Source organism: Equus asinus, chromosome 23 (genome assembly GCF_041296235.1).
Source record: "Equus asinus isolate D_3611 breed Donkey chromosome 23, EquAss-T2T_v2, whole genome shotgun sequence".
Taxonomy (NCBI): Eukaryota; Metazoa; Chordata; class Mammalia; order Perissodactyla; family Equidae; genus Equus; species Equus asinus.
The window spans coordinates 46036808-46063231 of NC_091812.1; the positions used below are offsets into that span (position 1 = coordinate 46036808).

The 26424-nt window shown below is 37.8% G+C and overlaps 1 protein-coding gene across 10 annotated transcripts in view; it reads right to left on the reverse strand.

Annotated features, from left to right (window-relative positions):
• The window catches only part of MPDZ (multiple PDZ domain crumbs cell polarity complex component), a 155182-nt gene that overhangs the window by 27006 nt on the left and 101752 nt on the right, over positions 1-26424 (reverse strand). For 4 of the 10 annotated variants that reach the window (XM_070496083.1, XM_044756487.2, XM_070496084.1 and 1 more), the window contains 7 exons: positions 25765-25869; positions 21876-21968; positions 14879-15056; positions 4279-4444; positions 2297-2493; positions 1084-1175; positions 510-600 (listed from right to left, as the gene is read on the reverse strand). In XM_070496083.1, the coding sequence (XP_070352184.1) occupies positions 510-600; positions 1084-1175; positions 2297-2493; positions 4279-4444; positions 14879-15056; positions 21876-21968; positions 25765-25869 (922 nt within the window). Of the gene's footprint in view, positions 1-509; positions 601-1083; positions 1176-2296; positions 2494-4278; positions 4445-6568; positions 6641-7363; positions 7463-11940; positions 12052-14878; positions 15057-21875; positions 21969-25764; positions 25870-26424 lie in introns of all 10 variants that reach the window. The other 6 variants (XM_070496081.1, XM_070496078.1, XM_070496079.1 and 3 more) reach the window with 4 other exon arrangements.

Below are 26424 nucleotides of genomic sequence, written 5' to 3' on the forward strand. Positions count from 1 at the left end.
GCCTCAAAGACAAAGTCTGCATCATGATTCCTGAGATCTGCCCCCACCTCTTTCTCAGTGACCCTTGCCTCACCAGGTCCCCATTTCCTGCCTCCCACTGTTCAGTAATGCTCTGCAGTTTTCAATTCTCTGCATTTGCCAGAGTCTCCATTCGGTGCTTCACTCCACGCCCTCTGCTTATCTTTTTTCTGCCCCCCAGTCTTCTACTTTCAACACACACTTCATGTGTAAGCCCCTCTATAAAGGCTTATTCTCACTCTCTCTCCTGAGGCAGAATAGACAACTCCTTTTCTACCTTCCTTATTCCCTATGCAGACTCTACTTCTAGCCCTCATGTAAGCGGTGTGCTCATCTACACAAGCGTTTCTTGTACTAGGCTGTAACTCCTTGAGGGCCAAGGCTATGACTTATTTATCTTTGATATCCCTGAAAGGGGTCTATAATTGTTAGCTGAATTAGTAAGTGGTATATCAATCAATTCTTCCCAGAATAACACACAAGTTACATACCTCCTTGTTTTGTAGATTCTCTGAGGCAGAAGACAAAGGTTCTATTGTATTTCCAGGACATACGGCCATCTGACTCACTGCATCTTTATTTCTAAAAGAAAAAGCATTGACCTATCACAGCATAATAATTCATATTATTTTTATTCTTTCACTTGAAGACTCAGAAGGATTATTAGAGAAAGTTCTGTAAGCCCAAAGACCTGGAACTATAACACTCATGCATTTATTTTTATTTTTTTCTTTTTGAGGAAGATTACCCTGAGCTAACATCTGCTGCCAATCCTCCCCTTTTTTTGCTGAGGAAGACTGGCCCTGAGCTAACATCCGTGTCCCTCTTCCCCTACTTTATATGTGGGATGCCTGCCATAGCATGGCTTGCCAAGTGGTACCACGTCTGCACCTGGGATTCGAACTGGCGAACCCTGGGCCGCTGAAGCGGAACGTGCGCACTTAACTGTTGTGCTACCGGGCCGGTCCCTCACACATTTATAAATGTTTTATTTTCATTCAAAAGAACTCAAAATTGAAAGGCTAACAAAAAGTATTCAGTAAACCAGAACAAGAAAATGCTCACCTGATAAAAATTATTTTTACTTTAGAAGGAGCACATTTAATGATTGATGAAGCATTCTGATGACTTCTTCCATATAAAATTTGACCATTGATCTATGAGAAATAAATATAATTAATTGAGCCTGGAATTTTAATTTTGTAAATTTTTATCATCTTATCTAATGAAAATACATTTTTCTTCCTGTAAAATATCATACATATTTTCCTTCCCAGAACATGAACCTGACTTTGATGGTGGATACAGAAAAGTGCATGTTTAAAACCAACACTGAAATGACGTGTATGTAGTCTGACCTCCATGGAATAAAGAGGCACCACTTAGACTGACTGGAAAGTAGAGGGTCAACTTCCTGGAAGGCACGGGGCTTCCAGCGTGCTTTGAACAAACAAGGGCTCTGTGGAAGCACTTGTGACCTGCACTGATCATCCTGGGAAGTCCCCTACTGTCATATTTCCTAGTTAATCTCAAAACTCAAGCCCTGGGATTAGGCCACTGGGAGAAGCAACGCTGGCAGATGCAGGATTTGTGCAGCAGAATGTGCCTATGAAGCACAGTACCTAATGGAAACTGCCAGTCATTTAGTCATTTATCCACTGCTGACCAAGCCTTCCTAACCAACAGAGAAACATTATGAAGTAGGGGGAAGAGTATTAAGGCAATATAAAGACGTGGATTCCAGGCGACAGGAGGCAAGGACCAACAATACAAGCTAAGGCAATTCTAAACACTATAAAGTATGGTCCACAAATTTATTTTGTTTGGCAGGCTGAGTTACTGTTTGTGTTATTTGGCCTTAATCTTGACCCTGCCGCACTCCACCACCATCACTTCTGCCATTAAGGACTCAACTTCCAGAATGCCCAATGGGTCAGCCTCATTACTGAGGAGTGACTGGTCATTTGGCTTTCAAAAGCTCCTAATAAAAATGCAGCACACAAAAAATGTTTTTGAAGTGTGATCTTTATTACTGTCTTGGGACAAACATTGTTTCTGGTGCTACAGTCACAAGCTTTTAATGGAAGTAAATGGGAACATGGACTCTACTTAGTAGAGATTTGGTTTAGAGCCAAATATGCTGCAATGCATCTATTTTATTAGACAAGTGATAGCTTTCTCAGTCACCATATGAGGTCCAGGTGGATTTTCTGGAAACTGATGATTCTGTTGCACTGATTCAGCAAGAGCAAATTCAGCGTTTTCCACAGGAACTCACCTCTAGAAGCTCGTCTGCAATCTGCAATCGACCATCTTTCCCAGCTGCTCCATTTGGATCAATCCCCACTATAAAGACACTCATCCTGGATCGGTCTTTGTTCCCAGCAAGACTTAGACCCAAACCACTACGACCCTTTTCCAGTTCAATCATGTGTAGATCACCTGTTAGGGTTCCATAACGCTCTCTGATATTTTCTACACAATAACAAAAAAAAAATCTTAGGTATTGAGAGTTAACTCACAGCCAAATGCTGTACTATGTAAAGCTATACAGAACAGGCTCAAAAGGGCATTATTTGTACCAAAATGTAATCCTTGGCAGTTAAGAAAATCTAAATAGACTAGCCATCAGAGCATAAAGCCTGGTTTCCTGGAGTACCCACGCTCTGAGGAATTTCTTTGCATCCAGGATGAGACAGTAAGTGTCTGATTCATCGGTTCGCCTGAGGTTATCAGGCCCAATAGATGTGATTCACATTAACAAACTCCCAAGAGACTGTGATTAAAACAGAAAGTTACTTTATCAATTGCAGAGGAGAAGAGGACATCCAGAGTATTTGTCTTTACTTTTCTCCCACAGGAACATCTACACTGCGTGTCCCATCGTGTTGGACAGTTGCTTGTACAGATATCCAGAATAAAGGGAATGAGTTTTCTATTTGCACGGAGCCATCAGGCCAGGACAAACTGATGTACCTATCCCAGCTTTCAGACACACGTCCTAATCAGATGAGACCGTTCAGATCTCTCATGCCACATGTTCAAGACATAGAATTTACTCTTTAATCTGAGAGGGCAAGGCCACATGTAGGAGGCCCAGCCACCAGCCAGTAGCAACCAGCTGGTTGTAGGAGGAGCAACCAGCCAGTAGCCAACACTAATTGTCATGTGAGCGAGCCATCTGGGAGGCCCAGCCCGGCTGAGCCCAGTCAACCACAGCACCTTGAGAGATTAACAGTAAATTGTTTTCTTAAGCCATGAAGTTTTGGGGTGGCTTATGACATAATAGCTAACTGAAACATTTGGCTTCATGTTCTCCTCAGAGTACATCCTGGTCACCTTGATAGATTAGGAATACACTCTAATTTCATTGAAAATAGACCCAGAAAACTGTGAACTTTACAAATCATCTCTTACAAAATGTTCTTCTATAGGTAATTTTATGAATTATATCTTGATTCTTAACTGCATCAATTTCATAAACTGCCATTTTATTCCTTCTAGAATCTAGCAGCACAACTTTTATACTCTGTACTTCCTAAAAGTATACACAACAGCTTTCTCAAAGAAATAATTATATTTTTAAAATGAAACTATTTAAAGCACTGACACATAACTTTTGGCTAAATTTTTAATATTTCCCTGTAAAATGGCTTATTTCCTTAGAAAATAGAGACACTCCAAAGACCCTAATAACAGCTGCCTTCGAAGGCTTCTTGTGCATCAGGCATTGTGATCAGCACTCCTCAGACATTACCTAAGTTAACGTTAGCAACCTGAGGTGAGAACTGCATTTTAGAAAGAGGAATAACCACCAGGCTAAAACTCAGAGGCAAACAACTTGCCAAATGCCCAAAGTTTTTACCTCAACAATTATACTCTCTTACCATGCTAGCACAGAAAATACCGAAGTTTAAGACATATTATCAACAACAGATTTTACAAAGAGGAATCTGAGGCCTACAGAGAGGTGACGACTAGTTCAAGACCACCAGAGTGCCCTGTGCTCTGTAATTCTCATACAAATGGCAAAGTGGGCTTTAACAGGAATGTGCATTTAAAGGAAAGGAAGAACATGATCTCTCGCCTCGGGAATGTGTGCTGTATTCAAGCAAAACAAATAGTATTTTTTTCAACACAACATTGCAGTATGGATAATCAAAGTTGAAACAGACTTATTCATCCAGGGCATAAGCCTTGAAGAACCCAGAGCTATTTAATAGCTTTTATAATTACATCTATTACAAAAAGACAACTTACTCCAGCTGTAACCAAACTCATCCTCTTTGTCCCCATCTTCTGAGACTGTGCTTGCAGACGACCTTGCCTGATCACCACTCATTTCTGCAAATGCTGAAGGAGGGGGGGGCGGAGGCACACGGACTGATGGCGCCTTTTCTGGCTCTGATTCTGACTGACTGGGTGCCTGTGGGAACAAGAAGAATGCAGTGGGCATGTGCAGTCGAAGGAAGAAAAACTTACAGAAAAGAAATGAGTATAATGTCAAAAACAAAAAACTGGCTTTAAAATACCTGACACATAAATAAAGGGAAAAAATATACATATAAAACGGTAGACAGGATTCAGGTAAAGTTTAAATATACTAAACCAAATAGCATGTTCAGAGCACAATTCACTAAACCGTTATTTGGTATTTTAAGGTGATGAATTATTCAGTTTGAAGGCTTAAATAACTTAAGATAGAAAATTGTACAAACTTCCCCTTTTGCAAAAAACATTTTCATTCAGAAGTCATCATGCATGTGCAGGGGGTCTAGGCAAGATTTTAGGGGTCTAGAAAAGTCTTCCAAGAAACCAGAAAAAAATTCACCAAGAAGTTAGTCAAACAATCAAACGAAGTTCAAAATTTGCTAGTGAGACTATACATAAAGAACTTTTTATTGCTACCTGAATCCTTTCTCCAGACAACTCTCTCAACACATCCATAGAAAATGAGCATTACACATGCAGGTTCATCTACGGGCGAGCCAGTCTGTTAGCACAGAGCACACGGACTCAGAGGCGAGGGGCTGGTTTTAAGGGCCAACACCATTGTTTCCTTGCCAAGGCAGCTCGCAAGATAAATGAGAAAACATGGGAGAATACTTCACACAAACCCCAAGTGTGGTATACTTGCTGTCACTGAGGGCTACAGGTCCTACTTTGAAAAAAGGGCTTGGTATCATCAAGTTCTTATGTGGTAGATCACCAAACAGAATATTAGAGTCTGAAAGGCCCTTAAGTCACTGAGTTCATTTTATTCATTTTGCAGATTAATAATCTGAGGCCGTGAGAAGTGAAAGATTTTGCTGAAAACCACATAGTGGTACTAGACGTCTTTTTGCTTAATTCTTAATCCAATCCAATGCACTCTCCATTATACATCTTGTCTCCTCGAATTTCCACAGTAACACAGTAGCTAATTCAGGGGTCAGAGACACCCAGCTAAAGTTCTAGCCCTGGTGTGAAGCTGTCCTTGATGTCTTGAACCTACATTTTCCCTATCCTATTCTATTTTACCTTTTTTCTACACAAAAATTCTTCTGCTACACCTCATTTTATATGTGTATATCTGGAAAAAGATGAAAAAAAAAACCTTATAGAACACACTAAACAATAGGCATGAACAAATAGTTAGGAATTATTAATGGGTGTCAAGAATCAGAATACCACAAAATATACCTAATACTAAAACTATATGGCACTAAATGTGATCTTTCTTTGAAGATTCAGAAAGCATGCTTCAGGATTATAAGCTACCCCAAAATGATCCTAATAAACATGAAACACTACTTTTCTGGCAAAGCATAGGAGAGTTGATTGAGAAAGACTTAAGGGCAAGAGATTTTCGACTTACGGAAGCTGCTGTATTAAATGTTTGCTTTACACATCATTGGCCAAACAGACAAAAATTACTAGTGTAAATAAAGCTCTTGTGATCTTCCCAAATGCTGTGCCATAAAACTCTCAAATTAACAACGTAACAAATAAAAGAGAACAAACAAAAAATCTCATTTGATCCAATCAAGGTTTACTAAACATACTAAGGTGGTGGGGAGGAATATGTAATTCAGAATTTTTCTGGTTAAAATAAAAAATTTACTTTTCTGTAACAACAGGAAATGTTAACAAGCATGAATTAAGCCCATTCATTTTTAAAAAGTGAAATAAAATCTAATTTAAACTTCCCATAATTTTAATAAATTTATGGATGCAAATTTTATAGATCCTACTTGCTGCATAACTTTTCTGAGCTGCTATTTTCCTTAAAAAACAAACAAAACCTGCTTGTCTAAAAACTGCTCAGGATCTTACTTCAGCACAACACACCCTCATTCTCATTGAGACTGTAATCAGCTTGTTGTTGACATTTCTTAAAATTTACTAATGAAAATAGAACTCTTTAAAAAAGATCAGTTAGCCTTCACTGGCAAAAATGCAAAGTGCACTTGAAATCACTCCATGCCATGTATGCACACAAGTATAACCTACACACATAGCACACTGCAACACATCCACTTACTCATGAACATTTCACACTAAGACAAACCTTAAATGGTGTGGGAGCAAAAGGGTTAGTTGGGGAACAACGGAAGATAACTCTACTTGAATTCTGTAATTCCTACAGTAACAGAAAACATATTCCTTCAGACACAGCATCTTTGGTTATCTATATTACAGTAACATGAAAATCCAATGAATATTCATAAAATGCTTCCTGAAAGAAACTGTTCTCAGCTTTCTTCCTTTTCATGATCAGATTATAATATATAAATTCTTGTAAGTTTTTGTTTCAATTCTGGATTTATGATTTCACCAGAATATGAGAATATCCAAGTATAGATTTACAAGCTTTGAAACAGTTACATGTTTCCTGATTCAGGCATTTACATGGACACACTTTATGAATATTCAACAGACTCCTACACAATTATTTGTGAAGTGATTAACTCACAGAAGAGCTTACGACCACCCTGCATAAGTCTGAGAAGGATTTAAACCAATACAAGGTTTTAAAGAAATTATGTGTGAAAGCAGTTCATTTATTTGGCAACTAACAAAAATTAAAATATCAGAAAATTTAACTCACACCAAAATACAGGAAAGGCTCTGGACTCACGATTCCCTCTGACTCTTCAAAAGGGCCATCTAATTTCAGCTATAAAAATGAATATGCTCTGGCAAGAAAATGTGCTTATGAACGACTTGCATGCCCACTCTAAACACAGTTGTTTTCTTTTTCCCTGCCCAAATTTAGTAAACAGTGAACTGGGACAAAGGCACAGTAGTAACAAAGAACAAAACATTTGCAAAGGCAATGGCAAGACAATGGGCGTTATCCAACCTTGTCAGCGTTGAACGGCAGAGAACCAGCAAATGGGTTAGTGCTGCTGAAGGTGGACTTAGGGTAAAGGTTGTGCAGCAAGGAAGGCAAAGGGGCTTTCTAAAAGGAAACATAAGAGGCGCTGAGCGCAAAAGAAATGCTTTTAAAACAACTCAATTTAAGAACAAAGTACTTACTGATTTAAACACCTGTGTGCAACTAGATCCTAATAACAACATCTTTTAAGCAGTCTGCAACTAAAGGTTTACTTCTAGTGAACTGAATCTACACTTCCATCTAAATCAGGCTGCAAACTACATAGGAACCGAGTCTGTCAAATTGATCCCAACTTTCTTTACTTTCACTGAATGTCTTCACTATCACAGATAGATGCACATAGATTTCGCCCACTTAATACATATATGTTCCATGCATATCCCTAAAAATGTTTCAAAATTAAAACCATAAATGTTTTTATTTACATTTAAAAGTGAATTACGCCTTTTCTGTAAAGAAAAATAATAATAGTCTTTCTGTTCCAGAATGCAAATTAAACCTTTGCTAACTCATCGGTAACCTTCTTTTATCTTTTATCCTTTGTTTTCCAATAAGGAAACTTTTCATACTTTGACCAAATATTAAGATTACTTCTGATCAGTAGTATTTTTTAATTAAAAAAATGAAATCCACACTTTTAAAGAAATAACCACTCTATAGTGGCGTTCTTTATTTCTGCCCACTATTTGTGGAGTGAAGAGCATGGAGATTCAAATATTTTTTTTAATTTCCTATAAAAGTTTCCATATTATTGGGGAATTTATGAGGCTTTGGATAATATTTGAAGTCCTGCCTTAGCGTGTTTCTCATAGGTTTTGTGGCTTGCCTGTGATACGCCCTGAGCTGGGACTACTGGAGTTGAACACACATATTAAAGGCAGGATGACTGCCAGATAGAATTTAGCATTTTCATGTTTTTAAAAAAAAAAAAGAAAAGTAATTTCCTTAGCACAATAAATTCTTCTCCTTCTTTTCACACCCGCTATCTTTTTCTTTTATTGACTATATCTTTCAGGGGAAATTGCAGACATTTAAAATTCATTTTGGCTCCAATTAAATGTTTGTGTTACTTCTCTATAAAAAAGTCCTCCTGGCAAGCATCAAGAGTAGGGAGAGGTTGTCATGTGACACCACCCTGTATGGCAGAAAACGCTAGAAAGACTCCATCCTCATTCAGTACGCCTGTACTAAAGCTTATGCCACATTACCCTTTCAATCTGCTCTTCTTGCAATGTTTTTCCTACAGAGGGAAGACGGGGAAAAGAAATGGGCACAATGACATTTCTGCTCATCTCAACTTTCTCTCTGCTTTTCAGTTTAAAATGTCAACTCCTGCTTTATAAAAGAGAAGATCGCAAATGCCAGGGAACGTGACCGTTTATTAAGGTGGAAGAAATGACTAGGCAGAGATTAAAAACATATCCTAGGCAAAATAACTCAATGCTATGGCAGGTGGAGTTTATTTCTAATCCTCATACACTTTTTTAGGTTTTACATTTCCTTTATAGTTCTGTAGAATATAAAACCATAATGGTAAAATACGGAATATTTTAAAAGAGCTCTAGTTTTTTGTTTTGTTTTGCTTTTTGTCTTTTCAATTTGCAGTTCTTAGAGGATTAGAATTTGGCCCTGATAGCAGAGTATAAAAGTACAGCATGAGCACAGCAAATAAAGTGATAGATCACTCTATTATTAGGGAAATATTTATAGAAACATAATATTTCTTATTAAAAAATCAGTGATGAACTTCTGTTTATAGTCCCAAGATCTGATAAAAATAGAAACATCATTAATTAAAGCAGCACAGAGAAGACAAAAACGTTCTCTGGCCCACATTAACGGAGGCCGCCCTTTAGTATGACAGTGTGGTCAGACTGAACTCCGTGAAGCGTCCTATGGTGGAACTATCAGGGCTAGTTCCAGGAAGTTCTGACTCTCCAACAGTCTAAGAGCAAAAAAGACTGACTGGCTTTTCAGCCTAGATATAGGATTTCCTCGAAGCTTTATTACATCCACAAACAAAACATTTACCACTAAGAGACTCTTATGCATTTGTGATTTTTTTCCTTTAGATTCCTGGAGATATGATTATTTCCATAGGGAAGTAAATTGTTGAAAATGAGGTATATCTCATTTTAAATGCAAAATTCATTCTAATTCCCCAAAGCAAACTGCGTATGTGGAGGAGGAAAAATATCTTCCCTCTTAGGTTCTTGGCTGGATCTCTGTGACAAAAAACAGATTAACTAGAGAAAAGTATATGTACTGATTTAATATAAGTTTTACGTGACACAGAGCCTTCAAAAGGAAATGAAGACCTGAAAAAATGGTTAAATCTAAGTGTTTGTATACTAGGTTTAATGAAGAATGGAAAGTCGTGGAAAACATGATCTGACAAAAGAGCATGAGCTGAGTGTAATCAACTGGGAGAAACTTAGCAAGGCCTGTTCCTTCAGATTCCTGTCAGCCTGCCTCATCTTTGGAGATAAGGATGCTCCTTTTCTCCAGGTATAGGGAGGGAATCTCTCACAAAAGGGTCTTATAACCTGCTTCACGGGAGAAGGGGGAGGTCAGGGTCCTTCCTGTACCTGTCTTTTCTCAAATTCCTTCAGCTTAAAATATTCAATATGCAAAGGTACCATATTCTGGGGTAACATGTCCTAAACCCTGTCACGTATAACTTGACTAAACATGCCATTGTAAGCAAGATTTATCCTGGAATAATTGCTATAAAATCAGGCATCATTATACCTCAGATAATAAAATAGGATTATTTTCCAGGTGCATGAGAAAATATCTTCCCAGCTCATTACAAAATGGGACTGGCATTGAAAGAAATGTTTGTAGTTGAAGTTTTTAAAAGTAATACTGAGAATCGTATTCAGCAGTTTATAGTATTGTCCTAAGTGATATAAAAGTTGGAAATTAAAAATAAAAAAAGGAATAAAACCCATCTACAGGAAAAAATAGCTTTAACTTAACTTAAACAGCCATTTACCAACATTACCATGCTGTGTCGATGTTTAACACAACAAATAGAAACAAATGTAGAAAGATCTGTAGTTATTTAACAAACTGAATAGCCTTTGAAAAGAATACAGTATGATGCAGACCCACCATTTGGCAGATTTTCTCATCTGAATAGATGATTATTACCTAACAATAAACAACCGAAGGATTAAAAACTGCAGATGTGAAGATAACTGCTTACATTAAGAACTACTAAATTCATTTCTTACAGAGAACCCAGACCAGAGCTACACCTGTCTTGACAATAAAAGGAAGATCCAATAGGATGAATCTAGTCACTTTATCTTCTGTGGCACAGAATATTGACAAGTTACTTTTACTGATCTCTTCCACAGAGCTGTCTGCTACTTTCCTTCCATTATTTGAGTACTGATATCTTAAATTCTTAATGTTAAAATTAAATGTATTTTTTGCATAAAATTACCTATTTTAAGTTTTAGATGGTTCTTTTAATTCCCTCACATATGCTGACATTTTCCTATTAAAGACAACCAACCCTAAAAGCTAAAAGTAGGTATTTCAAAGAGAATTGGTACAAGGGTTCTTAAATCCAGAAGTAGAACCTCTCTGTGAGGTTCAGTACATCTAGAAAACTCCTGCAATGGTGTGCAAACTTTTCAGTGAATGTGTATGTTTCTGAAGAATTTTCAAAGGGCTGTGTGGCCCAAGTATATTGCAGAATGGCTGCACCTGAAAAGAATTTTTTTCACTGAGGCATAAAGAAGGAATAGAAAAAGAGTTTTACACTCTTGGCATAATTTTCATCTTCAGCAACATTAGGGTATATCAAATACACAAAGCCTCATTTAGTATCTTCTCCATCAACAACATTCACTAAATGCATTTATACTTGCCACAATATTTTTTAAAGTCATTTTACCTGGCTTGACTGATGGTAAAATGGGTGAGATTTCTGTCCACCAGGGGCTATAGAGCGATGAAGAGCTACATAGTGATTGCGGCTGGGAAACAGCAGTTATGAAATCACTAGGATATAAACATACAGCTTAAACAAAATCCACCATGTGGAAATTTAACGTTCAGTGGGATAGACAAACGCATTAAAGATCATTCACAGGTGATCATGGGATTGCACAAGCTGGAAATTCTGTCTAGAGATAAATTTATAAAGAAAATGTAATCTCTCTTGCTTCTAAGGGACTCCACTAGAGGTCACAAACTATTAACTTGAATGACCACACCACACTCCTCTTAACAACTTATGTATCTTGTGACTACAGAGAATGCTAATAATAATCCATCTAGATACCTGTGGCCACCAATGAATCCTACTTCTGTGTGTTTTCAACAGATTTCAAATGTTTATAAAACATGGTAGAAGGGATTTCTAGGAACTCAATAAAAAAAAAAGCAAAACAAACTTTTCACAAGTCTCCTGAGATTTCAAGACTCGTTATCTTTGCTCCTAGAGACAACTTGGCCCTTGATACATTAGATTCCAAGTTGAACACTGTTTGGACGTGCCTACCTTGCCCTTTGTGTTCGCTTACCCTTGGTCTGTTTATAATGCTCTGTACCATAAAGACTACAGGGTTGCCTGCTTTCCGAATGGCTTCCACAGCTTGTTCATGGCTTGCATCTCTGAGGTCCATTCCATCCACCTGCAATGGAAGGCCTCAGCTTAAAATTTCAAGAAGCTATAGAACAACAGAACAATTTGTGGATCTGGAGTTTTGAGGATCCTGGGTGAAGCTCCTAGAAAATCTGTTCCAGAATCAAAAATAACTGAGACTACTTATGAGGCTCCAGAACTTCTAATCTGTCCAACAAACTTGTGGTTCCTTATTTTGGACACTGATTTCTATCTCCAATAATCAACTGAAATAATAATCAGTTGGAATGAAGGCTCTGCTTCCGCTTTCCTTACACTGCTTAGTTGTTCCTTTAAATTAATAAATCAGCATCATTAAAGAAATAATATAAGGGAAATGCCTGGCTACACTATCTTCATCATGAAAGTCACCGTACAAATTTTCTTCCAATTCATTATTGAGTGGTTTAGGAAGCGGGTGGGTGATGGTTTGTGTATTTCTCTCTGTACAGGGAATCTTGAAGTTAAAAACAAAATTCTGATGTTCAGAAAAATCCGGTTATGGTAAGGTTAGTTGTGCAAAAGAATCTTTGCAGTAGACATGACAGGAGCTGGAAGCCAAGAAATTGTGCGTATTTGTTAGTAATTCTTACATAAACAGGTTGAAAAGGGAAGTTATTTTTTTAACTTTTTATTGACCATGGCTTGTCTGGGTCAGCTTATGCATTTCATGAATAGGAAGGAAAAAGAGGTTGAAAGGCCAAATGCTAATCCTGCCAGAAAACTACAGGGTACTTTCATTATTTCCAATTACGACAATATGGTACATTCAACAAAATAGTAAAATCAGAGTGGACACAATTCTGGAAAAGAAAATTAATTATTAGATCTCTGCACAGAACATTATCACCTTTCAAAGAGTTATACACGTTTAATTTAAAACCTCCCTCAGGTTGATATTTAGATGACATAACGTCTCTTTCAGTGCCTATTAAAAATGACTACTAACTGTTTGTAGATTAAGTTAGTAACCACATGTACTATACATTCCACTAGTGGGAAAATTGAGGAGGACATTAAATATCTTTGCTCAAGTCCAAAGAACACTCTATCTAGAATCAAATACTTTGCAAGGCTCTATTCATCTACTCTACAGACACTTTCAGAAAGAAATGTTCAGGAAGCCCCCAGACTTAAGAGAGACATGTTTTAGAATCCCCATGACTGCAGAGGCCCAAAGGCTTTCTTATTTACTAGAAAAGCCCCTGTACAGAACAGCACTCAACAAACCATTGTTAAACAGCATATAGTATTTTACAACACAAAAAAATCCGCTCTTTTCAATTCGAAAATGATGCCTTAACTCTCTTAATACATTTAACAACATTTTGGTACAAACTATGATCAATCCTCTCTAGAAATAATTATAAATATTTCTTTCTTTTTCTACATAGGTCAAAGGTATTTAACAGCGAAGTATTCTTAAAGTAAACTGCCTTGTGACAATTTAAAATTGGAAATTTTAACTAGTGCTCTAATTAAAAACAGTTCTTCAAAAAGGGGCTAAGATATCATCGAATGAAAGGTAAGGATGCAGGAAGAGAGAAAAAGCCCATCATTCTTCTTATAAATGGTTGGAGGAAAAACAACAGACAAGGCCTTTGCTTTCTCTCAAGCATCAATCTTCCTTCTTCAGCTCTCAGAGACAACCAACTAACCAGTCAGCCAATAAATAAATCCCCCAAATGTTTATTTTAAAGTCGTGGTGGATACGTTATAACCTTCTACATAATTAAGGCATTTTAATGTGTAAGTTACATAGAAAATGAGACAGTCGCTTGTATAAAGTAATTATAATGGTCATTATAGTAACAAAGCGATTGGTTTGTATTTGGACGTTGTCTCTCTTAGTTTACTCTATAAATCCTGACAACTCAGCAAATCCGGGTCAGGCAGCCCTTCCTCTACCCTCTTAACTAAAACTACGCTTATCCTGATCAAATGATTCATCACACTGTTCTGAGGTGACTTGATTTTTGTCACGTCTGCCCTGCTTGACAGGCAGGTGCAGTGTCTGTTTACTCTGGGAGCCACAGGCTGGTGTCGCACCTCTGAGGCAACAGCTGCTCCAGGAAGATCTGTTGAGTAAATGAGCGAGCGACGTGTGAGAGAAGAATCTATTTAAAATACTAAACCTGGCCTTGAATTGAGGGATCAGGTTCAATTTGACCAAACGTTTCTCTCTCACACATAACAAAGTACACGTTCATGTGTACACAAACGGATGTGCATGCACACACACGCACGCATGCACCCACACACACATACACACACCTTTCAGTGAGGAATGGGCACAGCACTGAGAAGGAGGAAAATTCCAGCCTGGACTTGGGGGCGGAGGGCATTTATATGAAAGGTAATCAGGGTCTTAGCATAAAAGATTTCACCAAAAAGACTCACGTGGAAAAGTCTCATCCAACAACATTTATCTACAATGAAATGACAATAAGTATTTCTTGAAATAAAATCACATTGGAGAACTTAATTATGATGTACACATTTGGTATGTGTATAGAGCATTTTAAAAAATTCAATTATTTCCTCAAGAAATTTGCTTTGTTCTTTTAACCAGAACTTAATGATTTTATTTCAGGGCAAATTTTATTTAAAATTGTAGGTTATACCTCCAATACATGAAGATACATAATCTGTCACCAGATTATCTGTCACCAGAGAAAAATTATGGATGAAAATAAACAAATAAGAAAGAAATGCACTAACCACAAACACATTTTACTTTAATGTAGGGTCAAGTAACCAGCATAAAGATGATGATTCCCTCAGAAAGAGGATGGAAAAGGTGAAGAATTTAGCACAGAAAGCTCACTGGAGGGTACCTCTACGATTCTATCTCCAGGTTTCAAGGTTCCATCTTTGCCAGCTGGACTATCTTCCAGAACATGTTTGATGAAAATGCCCCTCATCACTTCACCGTTGCTTAGACGACTCCCCATTCCTCGTCCACCAACAATGCTGATGCCCAAGGATTTGCTTGGTTCTCTCCAAAGTTCAACCCTATAAAAAACAAATAAAATTTTAAACTCTTCTAAGAAAAAACAGAGGAAAAGCTTAATGACACTGGATTTGACAGTGATTTCTTGGATATGACACCAAAGGCATAGGCAACAAGAGAAAAAATAGACAAATTGGACTTCAGAAAAATTAATAACTTTTGTTCATCAAAAGGTACTATCAATAGAGTAAAATGGCAACCCACAGAATGGGAGAAAATATTTGCACATCACCTATCGGATAAGGGATTAATATCCAGAACATATACAGAACCTCCAAAACTCAACAACAAAAAAATCAACAACCTGATTAAAAAATGGGCAAAAGACTTGAATAGATGTTTCTCTGAGGATATACAGATGGCCCCTAAACCCATGAAAAGATGCTTAACATCACTAACCATTAGGGAAATGCAAATCGAAACCACAATGAGATACCACCTCATACCCATTAGAACGGCTACTATCAAAAAAACAGAAAATGTGTTGGCAAGGACAAATTGTAAAGAAATTGGAACCCTCGTACACTGTGGGTAGTGATGTAAAATGTTGCAGCCACTATGGTAAACGATATGGAAGTTCCTCAAAAAAATTAAAAATAGAATTACCATATGATCTAGCAATTTCATTTCTGGGTATAGACCCAAAAGAATTCAGATCAGGGTCTTGAAGAGACATTTGCATAACTATATTCACAGAAATATTACTCAAAATATCCAAAGATGGAAGCAACTCAAGTGTCCATCTATTGATGAATAGATAAACGAAATGATATAACATATAATGGAATATTATTCAGTCTTAAAAACGAAGAAAATTCTTACAGATGCTACAACACAGATGAACCTTGAGAACATTATGCTAAGTAAAATCAGCCAGCTAAGTGAAATAAAGGACAAATATCATATGATTTCACTTATATGATGTACCTAAAACAGGCAAATCTATAGAGACAGAAAGTAGAATGGTGGTTGCTAGGAGAAGGGGAGATGGAAAAACGTGAAGTTATTATTTAACGGGTACAGAGTTTCAGTTTTGCAAGATGAAAAAAGTTCTGGAGATGGATGGTGGTGATGGTTACAGAGCAATGTAAACGTATTTAATGCCACTGATCTGTGCACTTAAAAACGGTTCAAATGATTTAAGAAAATAATAAATTTTTAAAAACACAATGAAATAAAATGCAGTTATATGTTAATTTCTGCAAATCTTATTTGTTCACTTTATTAAAGTTTTACGAGAGTAACAAGATAGTTTTAAATACTTTCCCAATTACGTGTATATGGAGTCTGATAAACACTAATGTATTTTTTTTTTTTTTTAAGATTTTATTATTTCCTTTTTTCTCCCCAAAGCCCCCCGGTACATAGCTGTATATTCTTCGTTGTGGGTTCTTCTAGTTGTGGGTTCTTCTAGTTGTAGCATGTGGGACGCTGCCTCAGCGTGGTCTGATGAGCAGTGCCATGTCCGCGCCCAGGATTCGAACCAACGAAACACTGGGTCGCCTGCAGCGGAGCGCGCGAACCTAACCACTCGGCCACGGGGCCAGCCCAACACTAATGTATTTTTTAAGTTAATTTATTACAAGTAAATATTGGCCTCAAACTCCAGGCTGGGGCACAGACAATATAAAACTACCATTTTCCAGGAGCTCTAACATTGCAGACAATAAGTAATCAAGAAATTCAGCTACCCCCGACCAGACAGTAGCTTCTAACTTTAGCAACCCACTGGAGAGAAAGAACATTCCTGCACATGCTATGTCAGAAGCTCACCTCTGCAGAAGTCTTTCCTGCCAAGGAAGACATGGTAACTAGCAGTCAGGGCACGACGAGTGGTGGCTGACAAGATTCTAGGTGATGTAATCCCACCCCCACCTCCCTAAACACATCGCCCATGGCTCTTTGCTGTCCTCTCTCCACTCCAGCTACCATGTCCTCTTCTTGCTGCTCCTTAAGTTCACCAGACATGCTCTCCTGCCTCGGGGCCTTGGCACTCGCTACATCCTCTGCCTTGAATGCACTTCCCCTACCCACAAAATAAACACATGAACTCATATATAATAACTGCAAATAGCTCTAAGTGATATGAATGAATTGAAAGTATACGCCTTGTGGAAGGTTGAGCTATAACAATAAGGTGATTTGCAGTGAGATGCTTGGCCACGATGAGGGAGCACTCAGGGCACTGGAAGAAAACGGAGATACCAAGCAGAGAGCTCTGAGGCAGATAACGAGACTGCAATTTGTTCCATGTGCAGGAAGGGAGACAATGGGGACAATAAACAGGGAAAGAAGGCATGGTCCAAACATGCTCTCAACCTTGACATCTGAGGTGTTCCCAGAGGAGAGGAAAGGCGGAGTAAGGACTCCACTGAAATGAGGGAGGCCCCAGCAAGAAAATGCTGGGGACAAAAGGGCACCACGGCCGGAGCGAGACGGTGGGCAACGGGTCAGAAGAGGACAGAGGAGGAGACACAGCTTTTCTTTGGTCACGCTTTTTTTGTTATTGGAAGTCTATAATCCCAGAGACCCTACCTGTTTAGTTTAAAAGGGTCTCACAGTGATCTGCAACCTTCTAAAATTGGTGTGAATAGTTTAAACTAGTTAAAATCTGAATCACCCTTCCTTTCACTGTAGGAATTTCATGAAAGATGAGAACCAAGACCTTTCCTTGTTTCTGAAAGCAGTTCCTAAGGTAAAATGGCAAAATAAAGAAGTCAGTCAAGGGGCCAGTCCGGTGGTGTACCAGTTAAGTTCGCAGGCACCGCTTTAGCGGCCTGGGGTTCACCAGTTTGAATCCCGGGTGCAGACATGGCACCACTTGTCAAGCCATGCTGTGGTGGCGTCCCACATATAAAATAGAGGAAGATGGGCACGGATGTTAGCTCAGGGCCAATCATCCTCAGCAAAAAGAGGAGGATTGGCAGTGGTTGTTAGCTCAGGGCTAATCTTCCTCAAAGAAAAGAAAAAGGAAAAAAAAGAAGTCAGTCAAGTTAGCCAGAGTCTAGAATTCATAGGTGGGACTCCTTAACTCTTTCCTTAAAAAGGAAAAAAATAAATAAAAGAAGGCTGAAAGAAAATGTCTTCCAGGGTTCTCCGTGGTTGGCATAAATTAGAAAGTGGTTATGATTTCTTGAATAATAAAAATAACAGCAGTAGCAGCAAACATTTATTAAGGGCTTATCATGTGCTCAGCATCATTCTCTAAGTGAGTTACACATACTTTCATTTAATTCTTAAGTCATTCCACAAGGTGGATACTCTTCTAAATGCTTTTATTGTTTTTTTCTTTTTTAAAGATTGGCACCTGAGCTAACAACTGTTGCTAACCTTTTTTTTTTTTTTTCCTGCTTTTTCTCCCCAAATCCCCCCAGTACATAGTTGTATATTTCAGTGGTGGGTCCTTCTAGTGGCACGTGGGATGCAAACTCAGCATGCCCTGATGAGCGGTGCCATGTCCACGCCTAGGATCTGAACTGGAAAAGCCCTGGGCCACCCAAGTGGAGCACGCAAACTTAACCACTCGCCCATGAGGTCAGCCCCAAGGTGGATACTCCTCTCAGCCCCATTTTACAGAGAAGAGAAGAGGCACAGAGAAGACAGACGATCTTTTGATAAGAGCACCACATGCCCACACAGGGTCTGGCACAGAGAGCAAGTGTTTTCACGTACCCTCCCTAGAAGAAAGGCTGTAACTCCTTACAACACTGGACAAGATAACAAAAGCCAGAGCTGTCAAAATGAGCACAGTGCTGAGGAACCAGACTCAGTGTCCTTTCACTGAACAGAACATGGTAAACATTCCATGGAAAGAAAGGGAAACCTATAAAAGGAAACTTTTACAGAACACATTCAGACTTAGTATCATAGAAAAATGGTATTCTTTCCTGAGACCTACAGGTAGGTTTAAAAAGAATGAAATTCAGAAAAGCAGAGTAAAACAGAGGTCTGAGGCCAGCCTGCCCGAGCTCTGAACCCAGAGTCCCTGCATTCAAGTCCTGCTCTTTTGCTACTTAACACTCATGTGACCCTCTCTCTTACTTTGCTCAGCTGAGAGACGGAGCCAATAAGAGTCTCTACAACAGAGAGTTGCTGTGAGGATTAAATTAATGAATACATGTAAAGGGCAAAACAAACCTTTGGCACATAGTAAGTGATCAACAAATCTTTTATTACTCTTATGATGATGATTATGATTACTGAAGTAATGTAAGATATAAAACTCAATCCGTATGTCAAATGAGCAAAAGTGTACCCCACCACCTCAATTCTGTTATACATACACATTGTTCATTAAAACAAGGTAGGTACCATTTTCTACCCATTAGATTGACAACAAAAATTTCTTTAATGATTATACAATGCGGTAACAAGGCTGTGGGGAAAAGGGAACAGTCACATATTGGAAACAGGAGTAAAAATTGCTACAGCCACCTTAAAAAGCAATTCGACAACTTCTAATAAAGTAAATAATACATTTAAATCTAAGAGCCAGCAATTCCACTTCTGGATATACACCTAGACAAATTCTCATATATAACTATAAGGAAATAAACATAGTTACTGCACAGAATTATTATAATAGTGAATGTCTGTTAACTACTCAAATATCAAGCTGGGAATAAACTGTGGTATATTCATATACTGAAATGCACTGCCACGACTAGATTGAGTAATTGGATCTTTAAGTATCAACATGATAGATCCCCAAGGCATTGGATTGAGAGAAAAGTAAGCAAGCTGGAAAATGATACATACAGTAATGATATTAATTATGCAAATAAAATCACATGAAAAATAAAAGAGTAACACAGCTTATTTATAATCTTAAAATTTACACTTTGCTAAAAAGTATTCTCTATTTCCAGACAAAGTGAATTTATTTGGACTGCATGAAAGAATGTCCCATCATGTTTCCAACGTTGTGAAGCATATTCATCACACTTGCTCCTCCCTCACTTACTAAAAGCTCTGGTTATCTTGCTAAGTGTCCTCTTAATATTCTATGAACTTCCCCCTAAGAGTACCTTAGTGCTTCTATATACATCATAGTGCAGGGTACCTTCTTTAAGATTTATGGAAGCTCCAAGGTAGTTACCATCTTTAGAGACATCTCTCAGGCTGATGTGAAGGTTAAAATTGGGGATAAAAGTAGAAAAATATTCCAGTCCAGAAGTGTCACTCAATTCTTTCTCATAAGAAAATTTCACAATGATTCCTGTGTTCAACACTTTCTATTTGCTTAGTTATTGATGATGATGATGATGATGACTGACAAGGCCAACCACCGAGTGGGTGGTCACTCTGTACCAGGCACTGCGCTAACGATTTTACACGCATTATCACACTGAATTCTCCCCCAAATTTAAATGGTTCTATTAGTAATCCCATTTTTCAGATGAAGTATCTGAGACCTAGCAAAGATTAAGAAACTTGTCTTAGAAAGTGTCAAAATGGGAATTCAAACATGGCTCTTATTGACTCTAGACATTTTGCATATTATCGTCTAAAAATTACTTTCCCTCCTAAAATGTTATTAAAACTGGCCATCTATCTTTTTATTTTTCTGTGATTACTGTCCTCCAACAAAATTCAAGTTTATCACTTGATCACCAGCTGCAAAATAATTTCATAATAACTTACTTCTGTCTCCATCCTCAAATAAATAAGAAACTTAACATCTTATAATATGTTTTCTGCCACAGATCTAGCACTTATATTCTGTCCTCAGTGTGGGTAATGTTACAGAGACCCTGATTTCTTTAAGCAGAATAAACAGGCTTTAAAGAACTCAAATCAAACAGTCATTTTAGATGGCTGGAAATACTTATTGTTTTTTTGTGAAAGTAACATAAAATGTTTTCTATACTTTGTGACTCACCCTAGAAAATGTTTAAATGCGATGGCTAGAGCCTTAAGTTCATTTGTGAGCAAGGAAAATCATCAAAATGTATTACATCTCTGAATAGAAAGTTTTCTGTCTTTAGTATTCTATTTATTCACTGGAGCATAAGTACTAAGCGTTGACTAAGTACAAGGCACCATTTTCACGGTCACCTTTAGATCTGTTTAGAGGGAATGTTCAATGATTACTTACATTTTACACTTAATGCAAAATACCTTATATTTTTCTTTAATTATTCTGTGTGTCTCCACATCTTGCCCACCCAAGTACATTATAACTTCCTTGAAGGCAGTATTTATGTCAAACTTCCCTGTTCTTCACAAAATCATCTGCCTCTTGTCTCGGTCTATAATCAGGACTCGATAAATTCTTACTAAACTAAATTTTATTTTACTCCACATGAATACAAAAATATGTCTTAGTGATGTATCTAAGCATATTTTGGAAAGTCATCTTTTCTATCATATCTGAAATTAATTCTAAACAGAGCATGCGTTAGAATAACCACAGCCTATGATAACAAGATGCTTACTTACACACACACAAATACACACACGTGTGCATTCTGAATATGTATGTTTGAGTTTCTACAAATGCTAGAGAAAACTTAAATTAGCAGTAGCAGTATATCTAAGATCAAGCTCTACTGAAAATATTATCCACTCCAACTACTTATGCATAATTTTCTCTAGTTAATTTTATTTAGTCCCTACCATGTGCCAAATCCTTGCATATATGTTAATTTTAACCCTGAGTGATACACATTAGATACTCCACTGTGCACATGAACAAATGGAGGGTAAGGGATATTAAACGATTTACCCAATGTCACAGTAGGAAGTTGCAATCCAGTACTTGAAACCAGACCTCCCTATCTTTAAACACTGAGTAGGCAGAAGACAGAAATAGTCCTTACCGCCTGGTCTGATTCCAGTTGCTATATGCTGCATTCTCAAGTTCACTTTCTTCTCCCTCTCCTTCTTCTCGCTCTGGCAGTTCTGGAATGTCTCTGTTAAAGAATTACACAGTGAGTACTCCAAATCCTAGTAAAACCACGCAAGACTGTCTTATACGTACTTTGTTGGTTTGGCTAAAAACGCAGAACTGCTTTATATTTTCACCATACTTGGCCAATAAGTATATAACATTTTACATTTAGGGGAAAAGAAAACTTGATCAAACAAAACAAAAAACTTATATTAGAATCAATCTACCCTACTTAGTCTGGAGATATAAATGAATACTAAGAGTCTTGTCTAGTCTGTTTCTTTCCTGACGAAACATAGGAGAATAAAAAAAAGAATCAGAAGAAGGGGACAAATGCCAGAATTTTAAAGAACAACTATTCAACAAGTACTTCTTACATACCTACCACGTGCAAGAAAGTAGAAACACCATGTGGGTTATAAGCTAGCACAGCACTGATCGAGCCCTGCCCTGAAAGAATCTGTCATCAAGTGTGCCAGAAGTCTGGCATCTCTGCTTCCTAAGGATGGACTAACACTTGCCCTTCAACTTTTGAAGAAAGATGGAAAACATTTATGGTCCAGCTTCAGCCCATCCAGATGGGCCACACACAGAATACTCCTTACAAGGAGTTTACAATGCATCTGGGTTCAAGGTCACTTTTCAACTTCTGTAGGAATTCAGATTTTGCCAAATGTCAGGCATGTAACAGAATGTGTCCAGTCTATTAACTGACTGCAAAATGATAACCATATAAAGTAATATTTTGTTTTTCCAAAGGTATACTTTGCATCAACAAATGACATTGTAAGGGTAATAGAGAATGGTTAAATCAATTACGCTGTGTCCTTATGTTGTTAGTAAAAATTAAATTTCTATAGAAATATGTCCACATATCCATGTGAAAGCAGGGAAAGCTATAAAAATTCTGATTCAATAAATGTTTGCAGTTGATTTTTATAGAAACTGAAAAATCTAAAGAAAGTATAGTCATACGTCACTTAACAACCAGAATACTTTTTTGGGAAATGTGTCGTTAGGTGATTTCATTGTTGTGTGAACATCATACAGCGTACTTACACAAACTTAGATGGTATAGCCTACCACATACCTAGGCTACATGGTACTAATCTTATGGGACCATCATACACGCAGTCCATCATCGATTGAAATGTCATTATGAGGTGCATGACTGTATGCTCAAACTATATCTATTCTCCACTGACAAGAATATTGAACTCTGTCAAATTACATAATCTCTAGACTTTGAGACCAGAAGTCATCTAATCCAATAACCCATCTGTGTTTGAACATGTTTCACAACATTTCTGGCAAGCAACGGTCCAGGCTCTCCTTGAATGTCTCAGTCTTTTTTTGACTTGAATGCTAGATTTTTGTTTTCAAGTGTTAAAAGGAAATCTACCTGCCTATATGTCCTACCCACCGGTTGTGTGTTTGAATGTCCCTCCTGTGCAAATTCAGGAACAAAGCTCTGAATGCAGTGGGGTTCGGAGAGCCTCAGACTGACAGTGGGACAGGACTGATGGGAGTGGATCCAAAAGGGGGATTTTAACAATGATGTTAAGAAGCTGATGAGAACCAGATAGTCTGCGTGAAGCCCTAATCCAGAAGATGCAAGGCAGAGAAGGGAACACTAGGCCTAACCCTCTGGAAACACAAATAGAACATGATAGAAAAAGCAGGTAAGGAAGACAGGCAAGAATGATTTAGAAAGAGTGCCTAAAATATTCAGCGACAGCCATAGGGGTGGGAGGAGGATCTGACCCCTAGGCCCAAGCTGTGGGAGCCACTGAGAAACACTCTCAGACAAACTGTATCAAAAGCTCCTGCCTCTTTAGCTGTAAGACGACTAATACTCAGACTCCTGATACAAAAGCCCCATTCTCTTCAAATGATTCTATAATCTGGAATCCCTCACTCACCCAGACATGCTCCTCTAAATGTACTGATTATTCTTTGTTCATCTTAGATTATGGTTTACAGGACTCAAGTGTCGTGTGCTCCAAAGAGTAGATGGACCAGTTCTCGTTCTCCTGCACTCACTTAGCCAAGAATGAATTAGACTTCTTTGCATCTGTGTTCAACTGCTGAATATCGATGAAATTTCTGTCAACTATAGCAACTAACCCTCTTTACATCTGCATAAAGGTGCTAGGTGAAGAAACTGGCATAAGGTCACTCAGTAAAGTAGCAGAGGTGAGATGTGAACTGAGGCCGTCTTACTACAAACCTGAACTTTTAACCTCCAGGCTATGCCGCCCATTATTTTTATACTGGGCTTGAGCGATTCTTTTTTTGGATCCAATGGTTAAGAACATGGAGCCTGACTGCTTACATTCTAATCTCTGCCACTTATTAGCTATGGAATTTGGGTAAGTTACTGAACCTCTCTCTGGTGCAGATTCTTCCCCCGTAAAATACAGATCATTTTGTTTTGTTGAGCACCTCATATTAATAGCAAATGTGCTTTCTCCGCAGTGAAGCAAGTAGTCACAGCACTGGACAATCCAGGTCATTCTTTCTGTGCTAGGAAGGAAGCACGGTGCTGAAAGTGGCTCTTTCTCTCTAATAACTTTTGAATGCTTCCAAGGCCTGGGACTTAACAGGAATATGATGTTACCTTGGCATATTCTTTAATTAGGCCATATGAAATGATATTTCAGAGGGACATTGGAACGACTGCTTTTACCATTTTGACAGGAAGCACCAAGAAGCTATAATCAATTCATGCCATTAACCCTGAGATGGAAATTCTAGAGTGGAGTGTGGCTGAGTATTGTACAGGGTGGAGTGAATATTCCTATTCCCATAAATTTCACAAGGCCCTAAGGGCCACGGCATTTCTTCCACTTATCAAACACACAGCATACACTTCCCTTCCCTAACGCCTTCTGTATTGCTGCAGTCACGTGTAATTTGTAGAGGAAAACAATGAGGCGCTATCATGATACCTGCAGAGTCACTAACACCACGGTGTTCTGGGATGTTCTGACATCCTCTGAGGAACAGAAGAATTCTTCTGAGAAGACCTCAGAATGTTTAAAAAGCCATTTTTTCTCTGCAGCATGTTTAAAGAGAAATTTGGTACTGAGCTGTTACTGCAAGTGAAAAAAACAGGCACATAGCTGAGAGTGTAAAATGGGACATTCTTCATGGAAAAACAGCTTAACATTATTTCTCTCCCTGTGCTGAACTCAGTCAGCAGAAGCATCAAAACCTAGTTCCTCACTTTTCTAAGGGAAAAAAACCCTTTTTCCTGTATTATTTAAAGATTCTTAATATGACGTGTATCAAGAGCCTTTAAAGGCTACACATTCTCCTTCCTAACACGCATATACACCAAGATGCTCAGCTCAACATTCTCCAAAGGAGTAAAAAATAACCATTAAAAATGTTTCTGAACCTGTATATATGTTGGAAAGGAATATACAAAATTTTTTAAAACATTTATGAAAGAGAAAAAAAGCATGATAAAACACTACACAAATTCTAGGTTCGAGGGAATTAATGAAATAATATTCTTACCTGGGGTGAATTCCCCAAACTTAGTATGTTAAAAGTGCTATACTGAGTGGCATAATTAAAGATGATTTTAGTTTCTTGATTTGAATTTTCATATATTTTCCACACTGTATAATAATTACTTAAGTAACAGGGTTTCTCCTCAATTTTTTAAAATATTTTTTTAAATCTTTAAAGAGGGAAAGGAATTCAGTCTTTCTCATTGCTATTTCTCCCTGACTCTGGATTCAAAACTCTTCTCTATAACTCGCTGTATCACTCATTCATTGTAGCTCTAGACAGACTGTTTCACTTACCTGCCGGTGTATGAAGAAAAAATATCCAGTGCCATTATTCCTCCAGACTGCTGTGCTAAGCTCATTCTGAACTCTTCCAAATGCTCTGCAGGCACATAGGTAATTCTGGAACACAACACAATTCATGAAAGCACAGGGAAGTAAAATTTTGGCTGTTAGGAAAGGCTTCCAAAATACAGAAATAAAATTATGTTGTCCCTTCATCTCTAGTTTTTCACACAACTCATTTAATCAGCTTACTCAGCAGAGAATCAAAACTTCAAAAGGATAAAGTGTCCTATAGGCAAGAATAACAACAGAAATTAAATTTTAAAATACTGCTGACAAACCACGTATTTTCCAATAATCATATGGGGGGGAGAATAGAATTATTAATATTTCCAGATGAGAAGACTAACAGCAACTTTTTTAAATTAGAAAGATCTATAAATCCTCAGAAAAATAATTGTCAGTAATAACAATATCATCCAAACATTTTTGGATTCTTTAGCACAAACAAATGAGGTGAATTGTATTCTATTAAAACACTGGGTGTCCCAAATTACTTTACATTCTTCCATAATACATAATTAATTATGGATGTTAATAAGCATTATCACTTAATTATATGATAGCTCTGTTAAGTCATAAACTCTCAAGTCCGAAGCTAAATCATTATAA